The sequence below is a fragment of the Balaenoptera borealis genome, assembly GCF_965194805.1.
Source record: "Balaenoptera borealis genome assembly, chromosome: X".
Classification (NCBI taxonomy): Eukaryota; Metazoa; Chordata; class Mammalia; order Artiodactyla; family Balaenopteridae; genus Balaenoptera; species Balaenoptera borealis.
This window is the reverse complement of record NC_138881.1, coordinates 29,045,020-29,065,214: the sequence shown is the minus strand read 5'-3', so window position 1 is coordinate 29,065,214 and position 20,195 is coordinate 29,045,020. Positions and strand designations below refer to the sequence as shown.

Genomic DNA, 20,195 nt, shown 5'->3' with positions numbered 1-20,195 from the left:
GGTGAGGCTTATAAGTTTTTATGAAATTCTATGTGCAAAGATGTTTAAAGATATAATATGGCCATTCATAACCTAGCTCACTAATCAAATTAGTTTAAGTCTGGGAGCTCGAAGGATTTATAGTTTCACAGTTTACACATTTGGGAATGAAGAGTTCCAAATGGTATATTAAAAGTGACTGAATTAAAGTTTATGTAAATATGTCATCTTAGTTAAATACTTTATATGGCAGTCACTATACTAACAGAACACAGTAGTGCCCATTAAGAGGCTCTTCTGACATAATTAGCAGTGTTATCAGAGCACAAATTCCATACAATGATTTACTGTTGACAATTCAAAATTGATAACTTTTTAAACTGCAAGTGTTTCTCTGGTTCTTTTGGATGTGTTTCTGTTTTTCTTTTAATTTACTTAAAATATTTACACATACACACACATATACACGTACCTGCAACACAGACATATATCTCCCAATTTTGACTGCAAGGAAGTATAATTGATCTAATTTGCATTATCTTTATGGAAAATTCAACTGGAGGAAGTAGAGTCCATTTGTACAATATGATCTTGAGGGAAAACTTAGACCTTTCGAATATTTGGTATATATGCACCATACTTGAAACTTCCAGAAAAATAGAAGATCTCTTTGGAAAAAAACCTTGGTTTGGTAATAAAATATTTGCAAAAAAAAAAAAAATTCAAAGATATGGTTGCTCTGTTCCATGAGACTCTACAGATTTTAGTTTTGGGGGTTTGTGATGAGTGCCTTTGTAAAGGAGAGAAAATTGTCACTTCACTGTTAATCATAAATAATCACAAAGATGAGATTTTAGGACATACTTGAAAAATATAGGACAGAATATTCATCAACTGTTACAGGAAGAAAATCATTTTGTAAATAGAGAGTTAGAAGTCATAATTTTCTTAGATAAAGAGAATTTTAAGTTGGATAAAGTTAGACTGGATTTAAGGGATAGAGTCTGTCTGTAATAACATATAGAAGTACATTAAGTACAGAGTGAAGTGTGTTATGAGAGTAAGATGAGTGAATAATAAGAAATTTTATTGATGGGCTGATTCTGAGGGTGTACAGGCCCATTATAAGCAACTTACTCTATGTCAGTTCTTTATCAATGGTTTGTGAGAGTTTTAAAAGTGAAAAAAAATTAGTAGAAATGAGTGATTTTATAAAGGAAGAAAAATACATGCACAGAATCCAAGATTTAATATGGTATTGAAAATAACTCTTCAGTGTTATTCTTGAGGGTTTTGAAAAGGTACCTGAGTTACATCTGTATGATATCTTCAGTTGGTGATTAGAGACCCAGCCTCAAGTAGTGCAAAGTGTGATAAAAAATACCAGTGGCAAAACGCTGGGGAGAATAGATAGCACCCAATTTAGAAATATGTATGGATTTAAATCAGGGGAGTCTGTTAATTTGGCATACATCTCAGCAAGGATATGTGAAAAATATTCAATGCCAGTGAACATGTGAAAACTAGGGGGCAAGGCACAGAAAGTGATGAAGCAAGAGCTGCCGAATTGATAAGGAATAAAGTAAATGTGCAATTGTTACTTGGAAGCCAGGGTCTGAGTAGAAGCCAAGAAGGAGGTCTTGTTCATTTTGCTGAAAGCGGTGGAAATGTCACTGAGACTAAGCATTGAATGTGGGCCATTGGCACTCAGTAAGAGTGCACAGGAAGCCTTTTGAAAACTCTGCCTCTGCTTCCCCTTCACCCTTCCATCCTCGTTGCTGGCACACAGAGATGGGGCTGGCTACTGGCAGAATACTGGAGGGAAAACAAGTGCTAGCAGCTGACAGTTAAGTCCCAGAATGCTAAGGGATGGTACTGAATGTTAGATCTTGGAGTATGGGCTGACTGTATATTACATTGAGACAGAAAAAGTTTTAGTAAGAAAATCATAGATATGGTTGAAGCAACAAGCCCAAATAGAAGCCACAGGAAAAAAAAAAAGTAAACAGGCTATTACATGAGCAATAGCTCAGAGCTTAAATCATGTAAGAATTGGGTTTAGGTTCCACCTATTGCCAAAGGAATCAAGACATCACAATGATGAAAGAAAAGAGAAAAAAAAAGTCTAACAGCTAAGAATAGTATAAACTCATTGATACTTTGTTCCATTCCATTTCAGAAAGAAAGTGTAACATATTAACACACATGCTTATGAATAGATATAGTTTACCTGGGTAAAGCACTTTACTCACAACTTCCCTAAAAAATATTTGAAATCCCTTAAAAATAAATCTGTAACTTATGTCACAGAGTGTTCTGCCTAGGTTTTCCTCTAAGAGTTTTATAGTGTCTGGCCTTACATTTAGGTCTTTAATGCATTTTGAGTTTATTTTTGTGTATGGTGTTAGGAAGTGTTCTAATTTCATTCTTTCATGTGTAGCTGTCCAGTTTTCCCAGCACCACTTATGGAAGAGGCTGTCTTTTCTCCATTGTGTATTCTTGCCTCCTTTATCAAAGATAAGGTGACCATATGTGCATGGGTTTATCTCTGGGCTTTCTCTCCTGTTCCATTGATCTATATTTCTGTTTTTGTGCCAGTACAATACTATCTTGATTACTGTAGCCTTTGTAGTATAGTCTGAAGTCAGGGAGCCTGATTCTGCCAGCTCCGTTTTTCATTCTCAAGATTGCTTTGTCTATTCGGGGTCTTTTGTGTTTCCATACAAATTGTGAAATTTTTTGTTCTAGCTCTGTGAAAAACGCCATTGGTAGTTTGATAGGGATTGCATTGAATCTGTAGATTGCTTTGGGTAGTAAAGTCATTTTCACAATGTTGATTCTTCCAATCCAAGAACATGGTATATCTCTCCATCTGTTTGTATCGTCTTTAATTTCTTTCATCAGTGTCTTATAGTTCTCTGCATACAGGTCTTTTGTCTTCTTAGGTAGGTTTATTCTGGTCAGAATGGTCATCATCAAAAAATCTACAAACAATAAATGCTGGAGAGGATGTGGAGAAAAGGAAACCCTCATGCACTGTTGGTGGGAATGTAAATTAATACAGCCACTATGGAGAACAGCATGGAGGTTCCTTAAGAAACTAAAAATAGAACTACCACATGACCCAGCAATACCACTACTGGGCATATACCCTGAGAAAACCATAATTCAAAAAGACACATGTACCACAATGTTTATTGCAGCACTATTTACAATAGCCAGGACATGGAAGCAACCTAAGTGTCCATCGACAGATGAATGGATAAAGAAGGTGTGGCACATATATACAATGGAATATTACTCAGCCATAAAAAGAAGCGAAATTGAGTTATTTGTAGTAAGGTGGATGGACCTAGAGTCTGTCATACAGAGTGATGTAAGTCAGAAAGAGAAAAACAAACATATATGGAATCTAAAAAAATAAAAGTTTCTGATGAACCTAGGGGTAGGACAGGAATAAAGATGCAGACATAGAGAATGGACTTGAGGACACGGGGAGGGGGACGGGTAAGCTGAGATGAAGTGAGAGAGTGGCATGGACATATATACACTACCAAATGTAAAATAGATAGCTAGTGGGAAGCAGCTGCATAGCACAGGGAGATCAGCTCAGCTCTTTGTGACCACCTGGAGGCCGGGAATAGGGAGGGTGGTAGGGAGATGCAAGAGGGAAGGGGTATGGGGATATATATATACATATAGCTGATTCACTTTGTTATACAGCAGAAACTAACACAACATTGTAAAACAATTATACTCCAATAAAGATGTTAAAAAAATTAAAAAATAAAAAATAAATAAAAATAATTTATTAAAATAAATAAATAAATAAATCTGTAAATCAAAAGAGTATAATCACTCTCTAAAAGATACTTATGTAAAGAGCAAGTTGTCATCTTTTGCAGTCTCTTTCCAAATCTATAAAATCAGACAAACAAAAACATTGAATGAGGAAAGACCTCTCTATGGGATTTCACATCCTGTTGCCTGAATTGATCTGAATTATTAGAACTACATGCCAACTGGTGCCCAGGCCTCCCTTAAAATCTTCAGTCTGAGCAGCAAGCAGACGGTTACCATGGTGTTGACTCCACAAAGGCTTCATTGTGTGGAGATAACCAATTTACCTGGCAGAGTCTCTAGTCTAGAAACTGATTTAATCTTAATTCATTGAAAAGGTGTTTTTTGATTATCCTAAACAAAAGTCACAGTGTGAGCTGAGCCCCAGTTCTATGTCTAAAGCATTTTTTGTCAAATGGATGCTTCGCTAAACCAAACTCCTTGATAATGTGGACTGCTGCATTTTCACCTCTGTTATCTGTGGAGTTTAATACTATGTCTGGCATATAATAAGCACTTAGTATGTATTTTGTGGCAGAAACGAAGGGAGAGATGTGTTTTAAAAGGAAACATACAGTTTCACATTTTTCAGAAAGACAGATGTCTAAAAGTATTATGATTTTTTTGAAAATTATTTATTTTCAAACTGAATAAATATCCTTTACCTGTTTTTTTCAATTGATTAGAGGTGGTAGTAAAGGATAATTATAACACATGTGCAAACAAGACCAATGTAAATTCCAGGCCTGGTGAAAACTTTCTCCAACATAGGCCTTAGCAGATCTCTCCCAGCTGTGATGCCAGCTTAGCACCTTGAGTCAACTTTTAGTTTCATGGACCTGTAGGTGGATGCGAGCAATCTTTACTAGAGATACTCTGAATCAAAAGGGTGTGAGACCACAAAAACCAAGTCTAAAGGGAGAATTTGACATTGAATGGTGGATATTCACATCTCACCTTTATGACTCAGAGAGTATTTGATGTGTAATTGAGTCAGACTAGTGTAAAGGTGAAGGGACAGATTTGACCAGAGTGACCAAAGTGGATTATATCAAGAAGCCAGGTTTCCAAAATAGAAATCTTCTAGTGGATAAGAGTCAATGAAGGATTTCACTTCATTGGGGGAGGGACAAGACTGCAGTATAGCTCCTTGGTTCCCTAAGAAACTTGAAGAGAGATTTGTTTCTAGAAGTAAAGTATAGGGTTAAGAGGTCTGAAATTTTGCTCTTTATCCTAAGAAAAATGGAAAATCTTTGGGTGGCTTAATGAATGAAGGTTATATAATCAGATATCTTTTAGAAATGGTAATTTCACCAGTAGTGCATGGAACAGATGGGAGGGTTCCAGAAAGGTTGCCTAGAACCAGTGGAGAGGCCATTTCAGTAGTTTTGGTCACATTTATTGGCAAGATCAGTGAGGATGCCAACTGTAGAGATCCTGAGCAGCAGACAAATTCACAAGAAATAGAATGTTTGATGGATTAGACTTTGCTAAATATGTGAGGGAAGGGAGAGGAGGGTATCAAAGGTCATAGACGGTGATGCCATTCACAGGTCTGAGGACACTGGGAGGGTACCAGTTTGGGAGAGAAAATCAGACATTAGGTCTTGACATTATATATTGAAAGAGCTCTTACAGCATGCAAGTGGAATCGTCCAGTAGGTGGATGGTTATGTAGCTATGGAGCTCAGAAGAAATGCTTGAAGTAGAGATATCTGTATCGGAGTCATTGATATATATATTGTGGTTAAGGTCATTAGCATGAATAAGATTGCTAGTGAGAGAGAGTAATATAATAGGATAGAAGATGACTGAAAATGAACTGGGCCTTGATAAACTTCAGCATGTAATAACAGGATGGAAGAGGATGAGCCTGCAAAGAAAAAACTACCCGTGGTCATAGAAATAGAAGACAAAATAAATAGAGGGGGATCATGGAGGCAAAAAAAGAATTTCAAAGAAGAGTATGGTCAACAACAGTGTTAAGTGTTGCTAGATGGCAAGAAAGTAAAACTCTCTATTGGCTTTAGTGACATGATTCCTTTATTAATATGTTTTTGTTAAGAAACAACATTGAGTGGATTAAGGAGTGAATAGGAGGTGGGGAACTGACAGGAAACTGGACAACTGTTGCAAAACATTTGCCTTTGCAGAAGATAAGAGAATGGCCAGAGGAGAATATGGGGGTCAAGAGAGTGTTGATTTTTTAATAAAGGAATCAATAAAATATGTTTAAATTTCCATATGAAGAATTAACTTGAGAGGGAGGGGTTGAATTTACAGTGGATACATTAAAGAAATTGATAGACTCAAACGCCTGAGAAGAAGTAAGAGAATGAAATACAAAATGCAGGTAGAGGGATTGGCTTTAAGTAAAAGAAGAGAAAGTCACTTGAAGGGAAAGGAATGAGAAGGGCACAGGCAGGTAAGATTGAATATTTGGACATAGGAAGTGGAAGGGAGAGAAATTCTAGTCTGATAATTGCACTTTTCTCTGTAAAGTAGGAAACAATGTCGTCTGTTGATAGGTGGAGAAAGAAGATGGATGAGAGCTTTTTTTTCATTTTGGTTGATTTTTTTTCCCTTGATGGTTTTGTATTTTAAATATAGCAGTGTGTATGTCAATCCCAAACAAAAATGATGGATCAGAGCTTTGAGAGCTTTGGGAAAAGTTTGAAATAGTTCCTGTGGAGAGTCAGAGCTCAAGGTGAAAAAATTAAATATGGCAGGATGCTGGGTTCATTTGAGGCTGTTGATCATTGCCTTAGTCTGGGTTTCCACAAGAGTGGATCTGGAGACAAAGATTTGGTGCAGGTAGTTTTTTAAGGAAATAATCCCAGGAAGCAAAGTGAGGAAGTGAGATAAGAAAAAGGCAGCCATTACAGGATGATACATGAGCAGGTTAACAGTGGAGGCAACTGTGCTCAGTCCTGCTGGGAACCTTCTGAGACACTGTGTGTAATATCCTTCAAGGTGGTTGCACTGAAGGCAAGGGAGCTGGGATATTTATCTACCAACTCCCGGCTCTCACTAGCTGAGGGTCACCCCTGAGGTATTAACATTCCAGTACTCCTGGCCTGCCCCATGCACTGGCAAGTGAATGTCCACAGGCAGAGGGACACAGAGATTTTTATACTGGACTAAAGGAAAAACAAAAATGTCCTTCTTAAGACATTCTGATGGAAAACATGCACTGGATTTGGTGGGTGGCTAAATGACCATAGTTGAAGACTGTTGATTTCATAAATTAACATCAATGAGAAAGATTTTTAGTAGCATGCAACAGGACTCTTTTAAAATCAGCATTACAAGTGAAGAAATAGGAAACCTAATAGTTAAACTTATGCGAAAAACAAATGTAGGAAAGATAACCACCATGTATGATAAAATAAAACACCATAAATATTTATAATCCATACGCAAATGAAATAAGGGATTGACATTTAATGATGTGGAATTTAGAAAAAAAAATCTCTGAATTCAGATCTCTGTTTCTTCTATTTCCAGGTGGGTAGCCTTGGTAAATAAAAACTTAGTAAATATTTATTACTATGAATCAGGTCCTCTTTGAGGTGAAGGATATAATGGTGAACAAGATGAATTAAGTTTCGTCCGTATGGTACTAACAGTCTGAGATCAATTGACTTAATTTCTCTGAGCCTCCATCTCCTCATGTGAGCAGAGAGATTGGTAGTACATTACCACTGATTTTTGTAAGAAAACAAAAGGCTTTTGGAAGTGTTTTGTGTTCTGTGAAGCTCTCTATCAGTTTAATTTTAAAACAATAGCCTGCAACTAACATGAAAAATTCTAACAGGTTTATATGATTTAAAGCCCTGAAATTTGAGTTGATTGAGCTCATAGGCTACCTCAATGAAAGTACTCATAAATAAAGAAGATCATTGTCTATTCTTTCCTGATTATACTAAACACCACTGATATGATCTTTTTAGGAACCAAATTTTAAGGAAAGTAAGATACTGACAAACCATGGAATATCCATTGAAGTAACTAGGAGTAGGGTAGGCTGACCATCAGATATCTTCTAGTGGATTTAAAGAGTTGATTTCAACTATTTGAGGATTGTATTGGAAAAGAAGCTACAGCATGGTGATTACAGTACATTACTTGGTGTCTTAAATCTTGTATTTGTATTTTTGGTCTACTCCACAGATTTCCTATGAAAATTGAGCAAGTCATTGATTTTTCTGGATAACTTTCATTTGTTTGTTTGCCTGTTTTGTTTAATAAACAGTTGGATTAGATGATCTCTAAATTCCCATTATCATAGATTCTTTACAGATGCTGATAAAATCTATAGGTCCTTTCTCAAGAAAAATGCACACACATTCAGAATTGTGCCTGAAATTTCAAGTGATTCATAGACATTCTCCACCCTTGCAACTCACCTTACTCCCTGAAAATCTCTGCTTTAAGTAGACCTGAATCACCTCATCAGAGTTAATAGTTTATTCCCAGTAGCTCCATAGACCTCTGCAATAAAAGAATGTTTGAGAATAACAGTGTGGGTGATCACGTATCTATTGCAGCATAACAACCCACCTCAAAATTTAATGGCTTATTTATTTATTTATTTATTTATCAATCACATCTCACAATTTTGCAATGTGGGCAGGGCTCTTTGGGCAGTTCCGTGGCTCTGAGTGGAGTCAGCTGGAGCACTCACTTGGTTGTATTCAGCTGGTGTTTGAGTTGGGTCAGAAGGTCAAAGAAGGCTTTATTCACTTGCCTGGTGCTGCATGCTCTTTCACGTGGTCTCTCCACCTGGCAAGCCTGAGCTTTTGTAAAGCACTTTAGGATCCTTCAAAGTCTTATATAACACTTGCCTTCTCAGAGCGTGTGTTCTACGAAGACAAGATCCAAGGTGCAAGCACTTATCAAGCCCATGCTTGCGTTACACGTACTAATATCCCTCTCATTTGCTATAGCAAGTCACATGACCAAACACAGCGTCAGTATGGTTGGAGACAACACGAAGGGCATGGGTGTCCAAGGTATGGTTTAATGGGGGCCACCAAAAGGAATTTTTTGTTTACTGTAAGTACATTCCGAAAAGAAAGAGAGTTATCTTGGAAAGTACTAACACTTCAATCATGCAGACATTCAAACAAAGGCTGAGGAATAACTTATAGAAGATACTGTAGAGGTCATTGCTACATTGAGATGAATAAAATGACCTCCGTGATCATGGACTAGATCAAAGCTGACTCCAAATTTTGAGCCATCCTGACTAGGGAAATAGTAGTGCTGTTAACAGTAATAGGGGCATCAGGCAGAAGTTTCAGGTTGGGAAAAAAATGGTAAATGTTGATAGATTGGTTTTTTTTTTTTCCATATAGAAGAAAGAGATAAGCGAGAAATAATGACCCTTATTCTTCCCTGTCTTAGGTTGGATGTCGATATAACTGAACTTCACAGTTGGATTACTCGTTCAGAAGCTGTGTTGCAGAGTCCTGAATTTGCAATCTATCGGAAGGAAGGCAACTTCTCAGACCTTAAAGAAAAAGTCAATGTAGGTTATGCATTAATTTTTATGTATTTTTCTAAGTTTTGCTGCTTGTAAACTCTATGCTCTGAACGCTTATTCTCTTAAAGTTGAAAAGATTAAAGTGATATGATATAATGCTTTTAAATATATCTTTGAAATATATTTTACATATCAGGTAGAATCAAAGTTTAGCATAGAGAAATGTTTACTGATTCTGCTGTGACTAACGAGGAATGCTTTTTGTAAACCTTCTTTAACTTTTATATTATTTAGCTGTAAATTAACAACTTTGTAACATGAACTCATTGATTTCCCTTCATATATTGTTCTTTCACCTGAAGGCTGGGATTTTAGCAGACTTGCAGAATAGAATGGAATAGAATAGACCCGACCCTTAGAAATACTAAAGACCCTGTTTGTGCTCTCACTATCATCAAAATGTTATACTTCAAAGTCATTAATAATTGTCATAAGTTATAACATATTTGCATTTTCTGGATATGTATGTATTACATTACCATAACTAAAAGATGCCCGGCCTTTTTCAGTATTTTTTTTATAAAAGATTGTTTGCTGGTTTTATTCCCTACTGAGACATTATAGTTTCATCCTTTGCAATAGGGATTTTTATTAATTTAATAAGAGCTGTTTCATCTTCAGGGACATTATCAAGGCTTTGATTTTTCGACTTCGACTTATAAACATTCATTTTTGGTATATGATTGGCAATAGTTTGTGAGGGAATTTCTAACAGGCAGAGTGAATATTCTGCAGTGGGCAGGCTAAAGAAACAGGTATTCTGAATGTTAAATAATTTTAGCTATAGGAATATCACATGTGTGGATTCACTCTGCTTTATCTTTCAAGCATTTGATTTCATGAATTACAAAATCTATTAGATTTTTACAAATACAACACTACCACAGATACAAGGGAATACCTGCCGTGGGGTTGGAACTTTTGGAGAACAAAAAAATCTTCTTCTAGGAGAAAAAATTCTATTTTTTTAGGCTGCTTGAGGGGGAGAGAGAATTTCATCAACATTTCTCAGAGTTGACTGTTTATAAATGGGAAAGTTATTTTAAATTTCTTATTGGCTTTCTATGGTATTCTGTTATAAGCTTAGTAACGGACTATTATAAATAGTTTCAAGAAAAGGGAATTATGATTATATTGTTAATGTTTTAGTTTTAAAATTAAACTGAAGGATAACATGTAGTAGAAAATAGCAAAATATCTTATTTCAGAGTATACTTATTCAAAGGTATATTCTTTGTTATAATTTTTGAGGGAAATTCTACAAGTAGAAAATTACTTAGAGAAGATGAACTCTAATTATTTTTCGGAGTTCATGTGACATACTCGACCACTGAAAGTATGAATCACCTTGGGTAGACATTTTATTAGCTAATTAAAAATTTTTTATCTATCTGAATAATCTACTTAACTGTTTGCCATCCTATTTCTGTGTCTTAAAATAGCTTTGATCAAGCAGGAAAATTGAATTCTAGCATTTCCAGACTATAAATTTAAAAATTTCCTGTTATCATATGGTTACCTAGAAGCAATTTGCATTTAATCAATAGTGTCAGCAATGAGAGACTGAAAGTGCTAAAAAAAAATGTACACTACTGTATGAGTGGTTTTCTGATGCTTCGTTGAGTCACCTTTATCAACTTCTACTCTCATATTCTGAAATAAAAACATCATTCTTAATTGCCTACTAAAATAGGACATGAAATGATTTACCTAGACATTTCCTTCAGGCTAAATATAATGTATATGTATTTTAAAAATCCTTGAGAGAAATACATTGTAATGATGATGGATATGCAGTTTAGGCATACATTAATTTTCTTGCTTCTTCACCTGTCAGTTTATGTAGGTTATTTTGAACACATGGGGGGCCTATCTCATGAGCTTGAGTGGTATTAATTCATTTTTAGGCATTCATTAAAAATGGCTAAATAATACCTCCTCTTTTTTTTCTTTCACTTGAAGTAATAAATGAATGAAGGAATCAAGCACTTTCAGCCAATTAGAATATCCTAGGACATTATCACTTCAGTTTTATATACTTTTAAATCTAGCAAAAATTTTCCTTCTCTATTAACCATGTGTTTTATCCATATAATTAACATAATACACTTTTTAAAAAGTTGAGTTCTAGGGGACATATCTACTCAAAGTGTGGTCCCTGGACAACCAGTATTGGCATCATCTGTGAGCTTCTTAGAACTGTAGGATTGATTTCAGGCTTGATAAATCAGAATTTGCATTTAACCAAGATCCACAGGTGATTCCTATGTACATAAATGTTGGAGAATCAATACACAATGGGAGACTTTACCAGACTGCTAGGTGTTCTTCACTCATTCTGTTAATGTCGCCATAGTTCAGAATTTCCAGCTGACTTAACAGGTATAGCTACTCAACTTCTTGCACTAAGCACATGGTAATGTAAGTTAGTAATTAAAACATCAAAACAAGCTCTTCTTACCCCAAGGTGATTTTATACCTCTACAATGTTCTCCTGAAAAGCCTTCCTACTAGCCATTAAGGTCAACAGGCCTTGGGCTCTTCCTGGGACTTACACTTGCTTACACCCATACCAAATCAACTTTTCACCAAGTTCTGTGGGAAATCTTCAAGCCAATTAATTCTACGTTTCCCTTATCTCTATTACCTGTGTTTGCCACCGAGAATATAGGAACCTCTATTCACCTGTCCTTTCTTGTATCTTCGTCTCTATGCTCTTCTGTACTCTTTCCTTCTCACTTTCTCTTCACTGAGTGTGCTTTCTCACACTCATTCACTGTGCACTCGGAAACCCTTCTTCCAAAACAGACTTTCTCTCCTGTATACCCGTTTTGTTCATATATGGAATTTATTGGGTTGACCAAAAAGTTTGTTCGGGTTTTTCTGTAAGATGGGAAAAAGCCCGAACGAACTTTTTGGCCAACCCAATACTTTTACCCTTAAGATCACCACGAAGACTAATGACTCGCTCCTCCACTCCTTTAGAATTGCTAGTTTACTCACTTCTCAGGGTCACTTCCAAAGGCACCACCCTTAATGTAAAACTACCTCTTCCCTTGTGTATCATGCCAAGTGGCCATCTGTCATTCACCAATTTATTCTGTTATTTTCTCTTTGAAGACTTTGGCATCAGGTTCACAATCTCCTTCACCCAAATTATGCCTTTATCCTTAAAAATCTCAGCCCATGTGGGCTATCTTGCTGTCTCCAAAAGCTTCCATTTCCCTCATGTCCTCAATTCACCTACCCACTTGCATTAACAATGCTGCAGATGTTTCGCTGCCAGACGTTACTCCATTTCGGAAATACCTCACTTGAACAGACTCATCAGTAGCTCTTCCTAAGCTTTCCATACTTCCCTAGTAAATTTTCTCAACTTTTCTTAACTATTATTTCAAGTTTTCATGGGTCTCTTAAACTTTTCCCCACCATTTACAGTAGGTGACTTTCCCTCTTACTTTAGTTAAAATAATCTCTCTTAAATTATGTGTATTTGTGCTCACGGTCTCTTTCTTTCCCTCTGCCTTGGTGGAAGAGACTGTGTTTTGGCTCATTAGGGCTGATCTCGGGGGGTGTGTATTCAATATCTTCACTGTCTGTGTCCTCAGGAACCTGCTTCCATTCAGCCGCACATCCATTTCTTCAATGTCTCCCTATTTTCTGGGTCTTTATTATCAGCATTTAAACAGGCTGTCCTATCCTATAAACACATATGTGAATATTTTTGTGCCTTATTTTCTCAACTTCTCTGCAGGACTAGACCCTATTAACCTCTTAGTCCTTCATGAAATTCTTTCCTCCTTTGGATTATGGAATACCACTCTCTATTGTTTACCTTTTTAACGTTTTTGCCCTTTTGTTCCATCTTGTTTTTCCTTTAATATTGAAATTCTGTACAGTTCTTCCCTTGTTTTCCTCTCTAGATTATCCTCATTACTTCCCATTCAAATAGCATCTATTTTCTAATGACTCCCAAATGTGTATCTTTAGCTCGTGTCTCTCCCTTAAAGCCCAGTCCAATATGTCTAATTGCCTAATAGACAAAATTAATTGAATGTTTGCCTGCAAACTTAAACTTCAGTCTCTCTCCAGCCCTCCTTTATTCTTTCTTTTTACTTTTCTTCTTCCAGCAACCTCATCCAGAAACCTAAAAGCTAACTGGGTCATCTAGATTTTTTTCCTACCATTCACAAGTCTACCCTTTGACAAGTTCATTTAATCTCATTCCCTTAACAGCTCTTGAAACTGTCCAGTTCTCTCTATTCCCATCACCACAACCCTGACTAAAGCTAATATCATGGCTGACTTTGGTTTAAGATGACAGTCCCTAGCTGGTCTTCACTGCCACTAATGTTGTATTACTTTAGAAGTTTTCACATCACTTCTGCCAGAGTGAACTTACTAAAACATACGTAGTATCCTGTTATGCCTCTGTTTACATTCATTTGAGAAAGAAAAGAGCAGCCACTGAGACCCAGGAGCCGGCTTGGCACTACAGTTAGGCCTTGGAGGTGCTAGATGCTGTACTAGTGCTCGCAGCTAGTCTGTAATGTTCTCATGTTGAATATGACAAACAACTCAGAATGCTCACCTCAGACAAGGCCACTCCACAATCATGATGGATCACGACAAAAACGTGACCATTGTGTAATTATGTCTCAATACAGTAAAAAATACTAACATTGTCCAAACCACCCAAAATGACCAAATATCCCTCCTCTTCACTAATATGACAGATTATGCACCTTTACTAATCATGGCTTTAGCCTCTCTACATTCTTTCTGCCATCTAGATACGAAGATTTAAGATAGCCAATCATAGAATCACCTCCACTTCCTTACAGCGTCTAATTAAAGGCAAAGCCTTGCTTCCTTGACCACCCACATCACCTTACACAAGCCCAAACTCTATAAACTATTTGTAACATCCTCTTAGAGACATACCCCCATAGTTCACTATCACATGCCATGTCTCTTGTTGCAACTAGTAAATCAACTTAACTTTGTTCATCTACAGGCAGGTTCCTGGTGGCCTTTGACTGAAAGGCATTGGCAAAGTCACTGTCTTCATGTTGCCCTTATGCAGACTACATGACCTAATTCCTTTCTACTTATCCAAACTGATTTCTCGCCATTGTTACATTGATTATGTTGTTGGTTTCTAGAAAATAGGGACTGGAACTTAATCTGTTTGGGTTTTGTTTGTTTGTTCGTTCGCTTTTGGTTTGGCTTAGTTTGGTTTTGGTATACAGTGTATAACATAGCACCTGGTATTTAATCCAATTAATGTTTGATTATGTGAATAAGTGATTTTTTTTTTCAGTTCTGCAGGCACGTTTTAAGTCAGGCTCTGCTACCAATATGAAGGATATAACAACTTCTGAATAAACATTTGAGTGAATAAATTACTTTTTCTGTCAAAGGGTAAAACTTCATTATAGAATCTTAAGTGAATAGAAAATTAATTGCTTCTATAGTCAGAGTAGGACTCTGGGGGATGTGGAACTTACTTTCATATTAATTAGAAAAGATGTCATGAAAAGAAGAGGCCTTTAAGAGATGCCGGTAAAGAAGGAGGACAAGAGGTCATGAGTGTTTTTAATCAGCTTATTAAAGAACTAGTAAACTTCTCTTTCCTGTATACTTTGCTTAAAACTTAATTATGTTTCTTTTTTTTAATAATACAACTAAATTGCCTTTTTTGATCAATTATCTTATTTTTTGAATTATAATTTACATACAATATTATATTAGTTTCGTGTGCCCAGCATAGTGATTTGAATTGCCTTTTATTTTGCACTTGAAGTTATACACTTTAGAAATTCATAACTTCCTGATGATCTCTCAGAATTTTCATGAACCCGTTATATATTTGAAAATGTACAATACATTGCTCATGCAATGGTTCACTCATGCCTTTACTTGAAGTTATGTGTACTAGATACTTTAGAATCTGACTAGTAGCTTCTGAACATATGATCATATACGGAATGTATACTGAGTAAAGTATTTTTCTCTGTTGAGAAAAAATAATTTCAAAACTGCATTCTGTTATAAAATATATACTTTTACAATTAAAAATATTATATCCATATTATACATATGTATTCATACACATACATATATGATAAACAGAGATACATAAGGAAATAGGCACACATACAGAAAAGCTGGATGAGTTTCTAGAGGAAGAAAGATTATAGAAAGATCTTAATGTCAAGGGCAGACATGTTTTCATGAACAAGGTGATTTTAAAGAGGTTGTCTTAGTTATCGGTACTTAATGCTTTAAGAAGCATTGTACCTGGCAGGAAAAATATTTGGAGCCTTTCATGAAATAAGTTTCTGTAAAGTAGTGAGGGCTAAAATCTGGCTATAGATATTTGGACTAACATTGAAGATGAAATGCATGGAAGAAAATGGGTGTCATCGTTGAAGAACATTCAGATAATATTTGTGGCCTTGAAAACAAGGGGGAAGCTAATATATATATATATACATATATATACATGTATATATATATGTATATATATATGTATATATATATATATGTATATATATATATCAATAAATAGGAAGAGAGAGTTGGAACCATGGAAGAGGAAGAAAGACTGAAAATGTTGAAACATTTGAAAAACATCTGAGAAAAAAGTAATCCCCAAGTTTCTGAGACCAGTAAAGTGTTGTTACACTTATTTCCTAGTGGATAACAAAACATCCCCACATGTCAGCATAGCCAAAGATTTTGCACAGTCTGGAAATACAGGAACAACTTAATTAGGGTACTTGAAAATACTATAACTCTCTACTTGACAAATGGGAATACTTGTTTATTTGCTACTGAGTCCAAAGAATGCTGGTTAGTACCATAGTCAAGAAACATTCCCTTCTCTTTTGTTCAGTATCAAGTCTACATTTTACAATCTCCAATATTAATTTGGATCGTGATAATGCAGCTTTAGTTTCTTCCTTATGAGATCAGTGTCTCTGTTGCCTTGGTATTTCATTCCATTTCTGTTAAATTCAACATCTTCTAGCCTTATGATTTTATGTTGCTTTTTTATGAAGTCCATGATAACTCAGTGAAGATGCCAGAATTGTTTCCTGAACTTTTGTTTGGTAGACCGCTGTTGGGAGTTTATACTCCCTCTAATTTTTTTCAATATGATATCTTTTCTTTATTCTGTAATAAATGTTACAAGTACCATGTTGGGGTTTTTTTCCCCTTTGTTTTCTCTTCCTCAGCCAAGGCAGGATTCTATTAAGTTTTGACTTAATGAACTTTACATGGTACTACTTGTTTTCTATTTGGGTCATTGTTTATTCCTGTTATCAGGACTACATAACAATCCTGTTGGAGAGTGAGTTGTGCCCAACTCTCAATCTCATCTGGAGTTTCCAGGAGACTTTCATTGAATCCAACTTTACTTTCCTCAGCTTGTAGCACCTAAACTCATGGGCTGGTTCTGGGACCACTGTATGTATAACTACCAGGATTGTTACACATGTACACCTTCATAGAGCTTTTGAACTGTGGGTGAAGTGGGAGAGACTGTAGTTTTTTTTTGTTTTTTTTTTTGCTTTACACCTGAAACATTTTATTTTATTTTATTTTAATCAGTCATCAATTTTATAAACATCACTTTATACATGTCAATCCCAGTCGCCCAATTCAGCACACCCCCATCCCCCCATCCCCACCCCACCACAGTTTTCCCCCCTTGGTGTCCATACGTTTGTTCTCTACATCTGTGTCTCAACTTCTGCCCTGCAACCCGGTTCATCTGTACCATTTTTCTAGGTTCCACATACATGCATTAATATACGATATTTGTTTTTCTCTTTCTGACTTACTTCACTCTGTGTGACAGTCTCTACATCCATCCACGTCTCAACAAATGACTCAATTTCATTCCTTTTTATGGCTGAGTAATATTCCATTGTATATATGTACCACATCTTCTTTATCCATTCGTCTGTTGATGGGCATTTAGGTTGCTTCCATGACCTGGCTATTGTAAATAGTGCTGCAATGAACATTCGGGTGCATGTGTCTTTTTGAATTACGGTTTTCTCTGGGTATATACCCAGTAGTGGGATTGCTGGGTCATATGGTAATTCTATTTTTAGTTTTTTAAGGAACCTCCATATTGTTCTCCATAGTGGCTGTATCAATTTACATTCCCACCAACAGTGCAAGAGGTTTCCCTTTTCTCCACACCCTCTCCAGCATTTGTTGTTTGTAGATTTTCTGATGATGCCCATTCTAATTGGTGTGAGGTGATACCTCATTGTAGTTTTGATTTGCATTTCTCTAATAATTAGTGATGTTGAGCATCTTTTCATGTGCTTCGTGGCCGTCTGTATGTCTTCTTTGGAGAAATGTCTATTTAGGTCTTCTGCCCATTTTTAGATTGGGGTGTTTGTTTCTTTAATATTGAGCTGAATGAGCTGTTTATATATTTTGGAGATTAATCCTTTGTCCGTTGATTCATTTGCAAATATTTTCTCCCATTCTGAGGGTTGTGTTTTCGTCTTGTTTATGGTTTCCTTTGCTGTGCAAAAGCTTTGAAGTTTCATTAGGTCCCATTTGTTTATTTTTGTTTTTATTTCCATTACTCTAGGAAGTGGATCAAAAAAGATCTTGCTGTGATTTATGTCAAAGAGTGTTCTTCCTATGTTTTCCTCTAAGAGTTTGATAGTGTCCAGTCTTACATTTAGGTCTCTAATCCATTTTGAGTTTATTTTTGTGTATGGTGTTAGCGAGTGTTCTAATTTCATTCTTTTACATGTAGCTGTCCAGTTTTCCCAGCACCACTTATTGAAGAGACTGTCTTTTCTCCATTGTATATCCTTGCCTCCTTTGTCATAGATTAGTTGACCATAGGTGCGTGGGTTTATCTCTGGGCTTTCTATCCTGTTCCATTGATCTTTGTTTCTGTTTTTGTGCCAGTACCAAACTGTCTTGATTACTGTAGCTTTGTAGTATAGTCTGAAGTCAGGGAGTCTGATTCCTCCAGCTCCGTTTTTCTCCCTCAAGACTGCTTTGGCTATTCGGGGTCTTTTGTGTCTCCATACAAATTTTAAGATGATTTGTTCTAGTTCTGTAAAAAATGCCATTGGTAATTTGATAGGGATTGCATTGAATCTGTAGATTGCTTTGGGTAGTATAGTCATTTTCACAGTGTTGATTCTTCCAATCCAAGAACATGGTATATCTCTCCATCTGTTGGTATCATCTTTAATTTCTTTCATCAGTGTCTTATAGTTTTCTGCATACAGGTCTTTTGTCTCCCTAGGTAGGTTTATTCCTAGGTATTTTATTCTCTTTGTTGCAATGGTAAATGGGAGTGTTTCCATAATTTCTCTTTCAGATTTTTCATCATTAGTGTATAGGAATGCAAGAGATTTCTGTGCATTAATTTTGTATCCTGCAACTTTACCAAATCCATTAATTAGCTCTAGCAGTTTTCTGGTGGCAGTTTTAGGATTCTCTATGTATAGTATCATGTCATCTGCAAACAATGACAGTTTTACTTCTTCTTTTCCAATTTGTGTTCCTTTTATTTCTTTTTCTTCTCTGATTGCCATGGCTAGGACTTCCAGAACTATGTTGAATAATAGTGGTGAGAGTGGACATCCTTGTCTCGTTCCTGATCTTAGAGGAAATGCTTTCAGTTTTTCACCATTGAGAATGGTGTTTGCTGTGGGTTTGTCATATATGGCCTTTATTATGTTGAGGTAGGTTCCCTCTATGCCCACTTTCTGGAGAGTTTTTTATCATAAATGGGTGTTGAATTTTGTCAAAAGCTTTTTCTGCATCTATTGAGATGATCATATGGTTTTTCTCCTTCAATTTGTTAATATGGTGTATCGCATTGATTGATTTGCATATATTGAAGAATCCTTGCATCCCTGGGATAAATCCCACTTGATCGTGGTGTATGATCCTTTTAATGTGTTGTTGGATTCTGTTTGCTAGTATTTTGTTGAGGATTTTTGCATCTATATTCATCAGTGATATTGGTCTGTAATTTTCTTTTTTTGTAGTGTCTTTGTCTGGTTTTGGTATCAGAGTGATGGTGACCTCATAGAATGAGTTTGGGAGTGTTCCTTCCTCTGAAATTGTTTGGAAGAGTTTGAGAAGGATGGGTGTTAGCTCTTCTCTAAATGTTTGATAGAATTCACCTGTGAAGCCATCTGGTCCTGGACTTTTGTTTGTTGGAAGATTTTTAATCACAGTTTCAATTTCATTACTTGTGATTGGTCTGTTCATATTTTCTGTTTCTTCCTGGTTCAGTCTTGGAAGATTATACCTTTCTAAGAATGTGTCCATTTCTTCCAGGTTGTCCATTTTATTGGCATGGAGTTGCTTGTAGTAGTCTCTTAGGATGCTTTGTATTTCTGTGGTGTCTGTTGTAACTTCTCCTTTTTCATTTCTGATTTTATTGATTTGAGTCCTCTCCCTCTTTTTCTTGATGAGTCTGGCTAATGGCTTATCAATTTTGTTTATCTTCTTAAAGAACCAGCTTTTAGTTTTATTGATCTTTGCTATTGTTTTCTTTGTTTCTATTTCATTTATTTCTGCTCTGATCTTTGATTTCTTTCCTTCTGCTAACTTTGGGTTTTGTTTGTTCTTCTTTCTCTAGTTTCTTTAGGTGTAAGGTTAGATTGTTTATTTGAGATGTTTCTTGTTTCTTTAGGTAGGCTTGTATAGCTATAAACTTCCCTCTTAGAACTGCTTTTGCTGCATCCCATAGGTTTTGGGTTCTCATGTTTTCATTGTCATTTGTCTCTAGGTATTTTTTGATTTCCTGTTTGATTTCTTC

The 20,195-nt window shown here is 36.0% G+C and overlaps 1 protein-coding gene across 8 annotated transcripts in view; it reads left to right on the top strand.

Annotated features, from left to right (window-relative positions):
* DMD (dystrophin) overlaps positions 1-20,195 on the top strand; it is a 2,485,149-nt gene that overhangs the window by 1,053,778 nt on the left and 1,411,176 nt on the right. For all 8 annotated transcript variants that reach the window (XM_082378022.1, XM_082378021.1, XM_082378025.1 and 5 more), the window contains one exon: positions 9,229-9,352. In XM_082378022.1, coding sequence (XP_082234148.1) covers positions 9,229-9,352 — 124 coding nt within the window. The remainder of the gene's footprint in view (positions 1-9,228; positions 9,353-20,195) is intronic.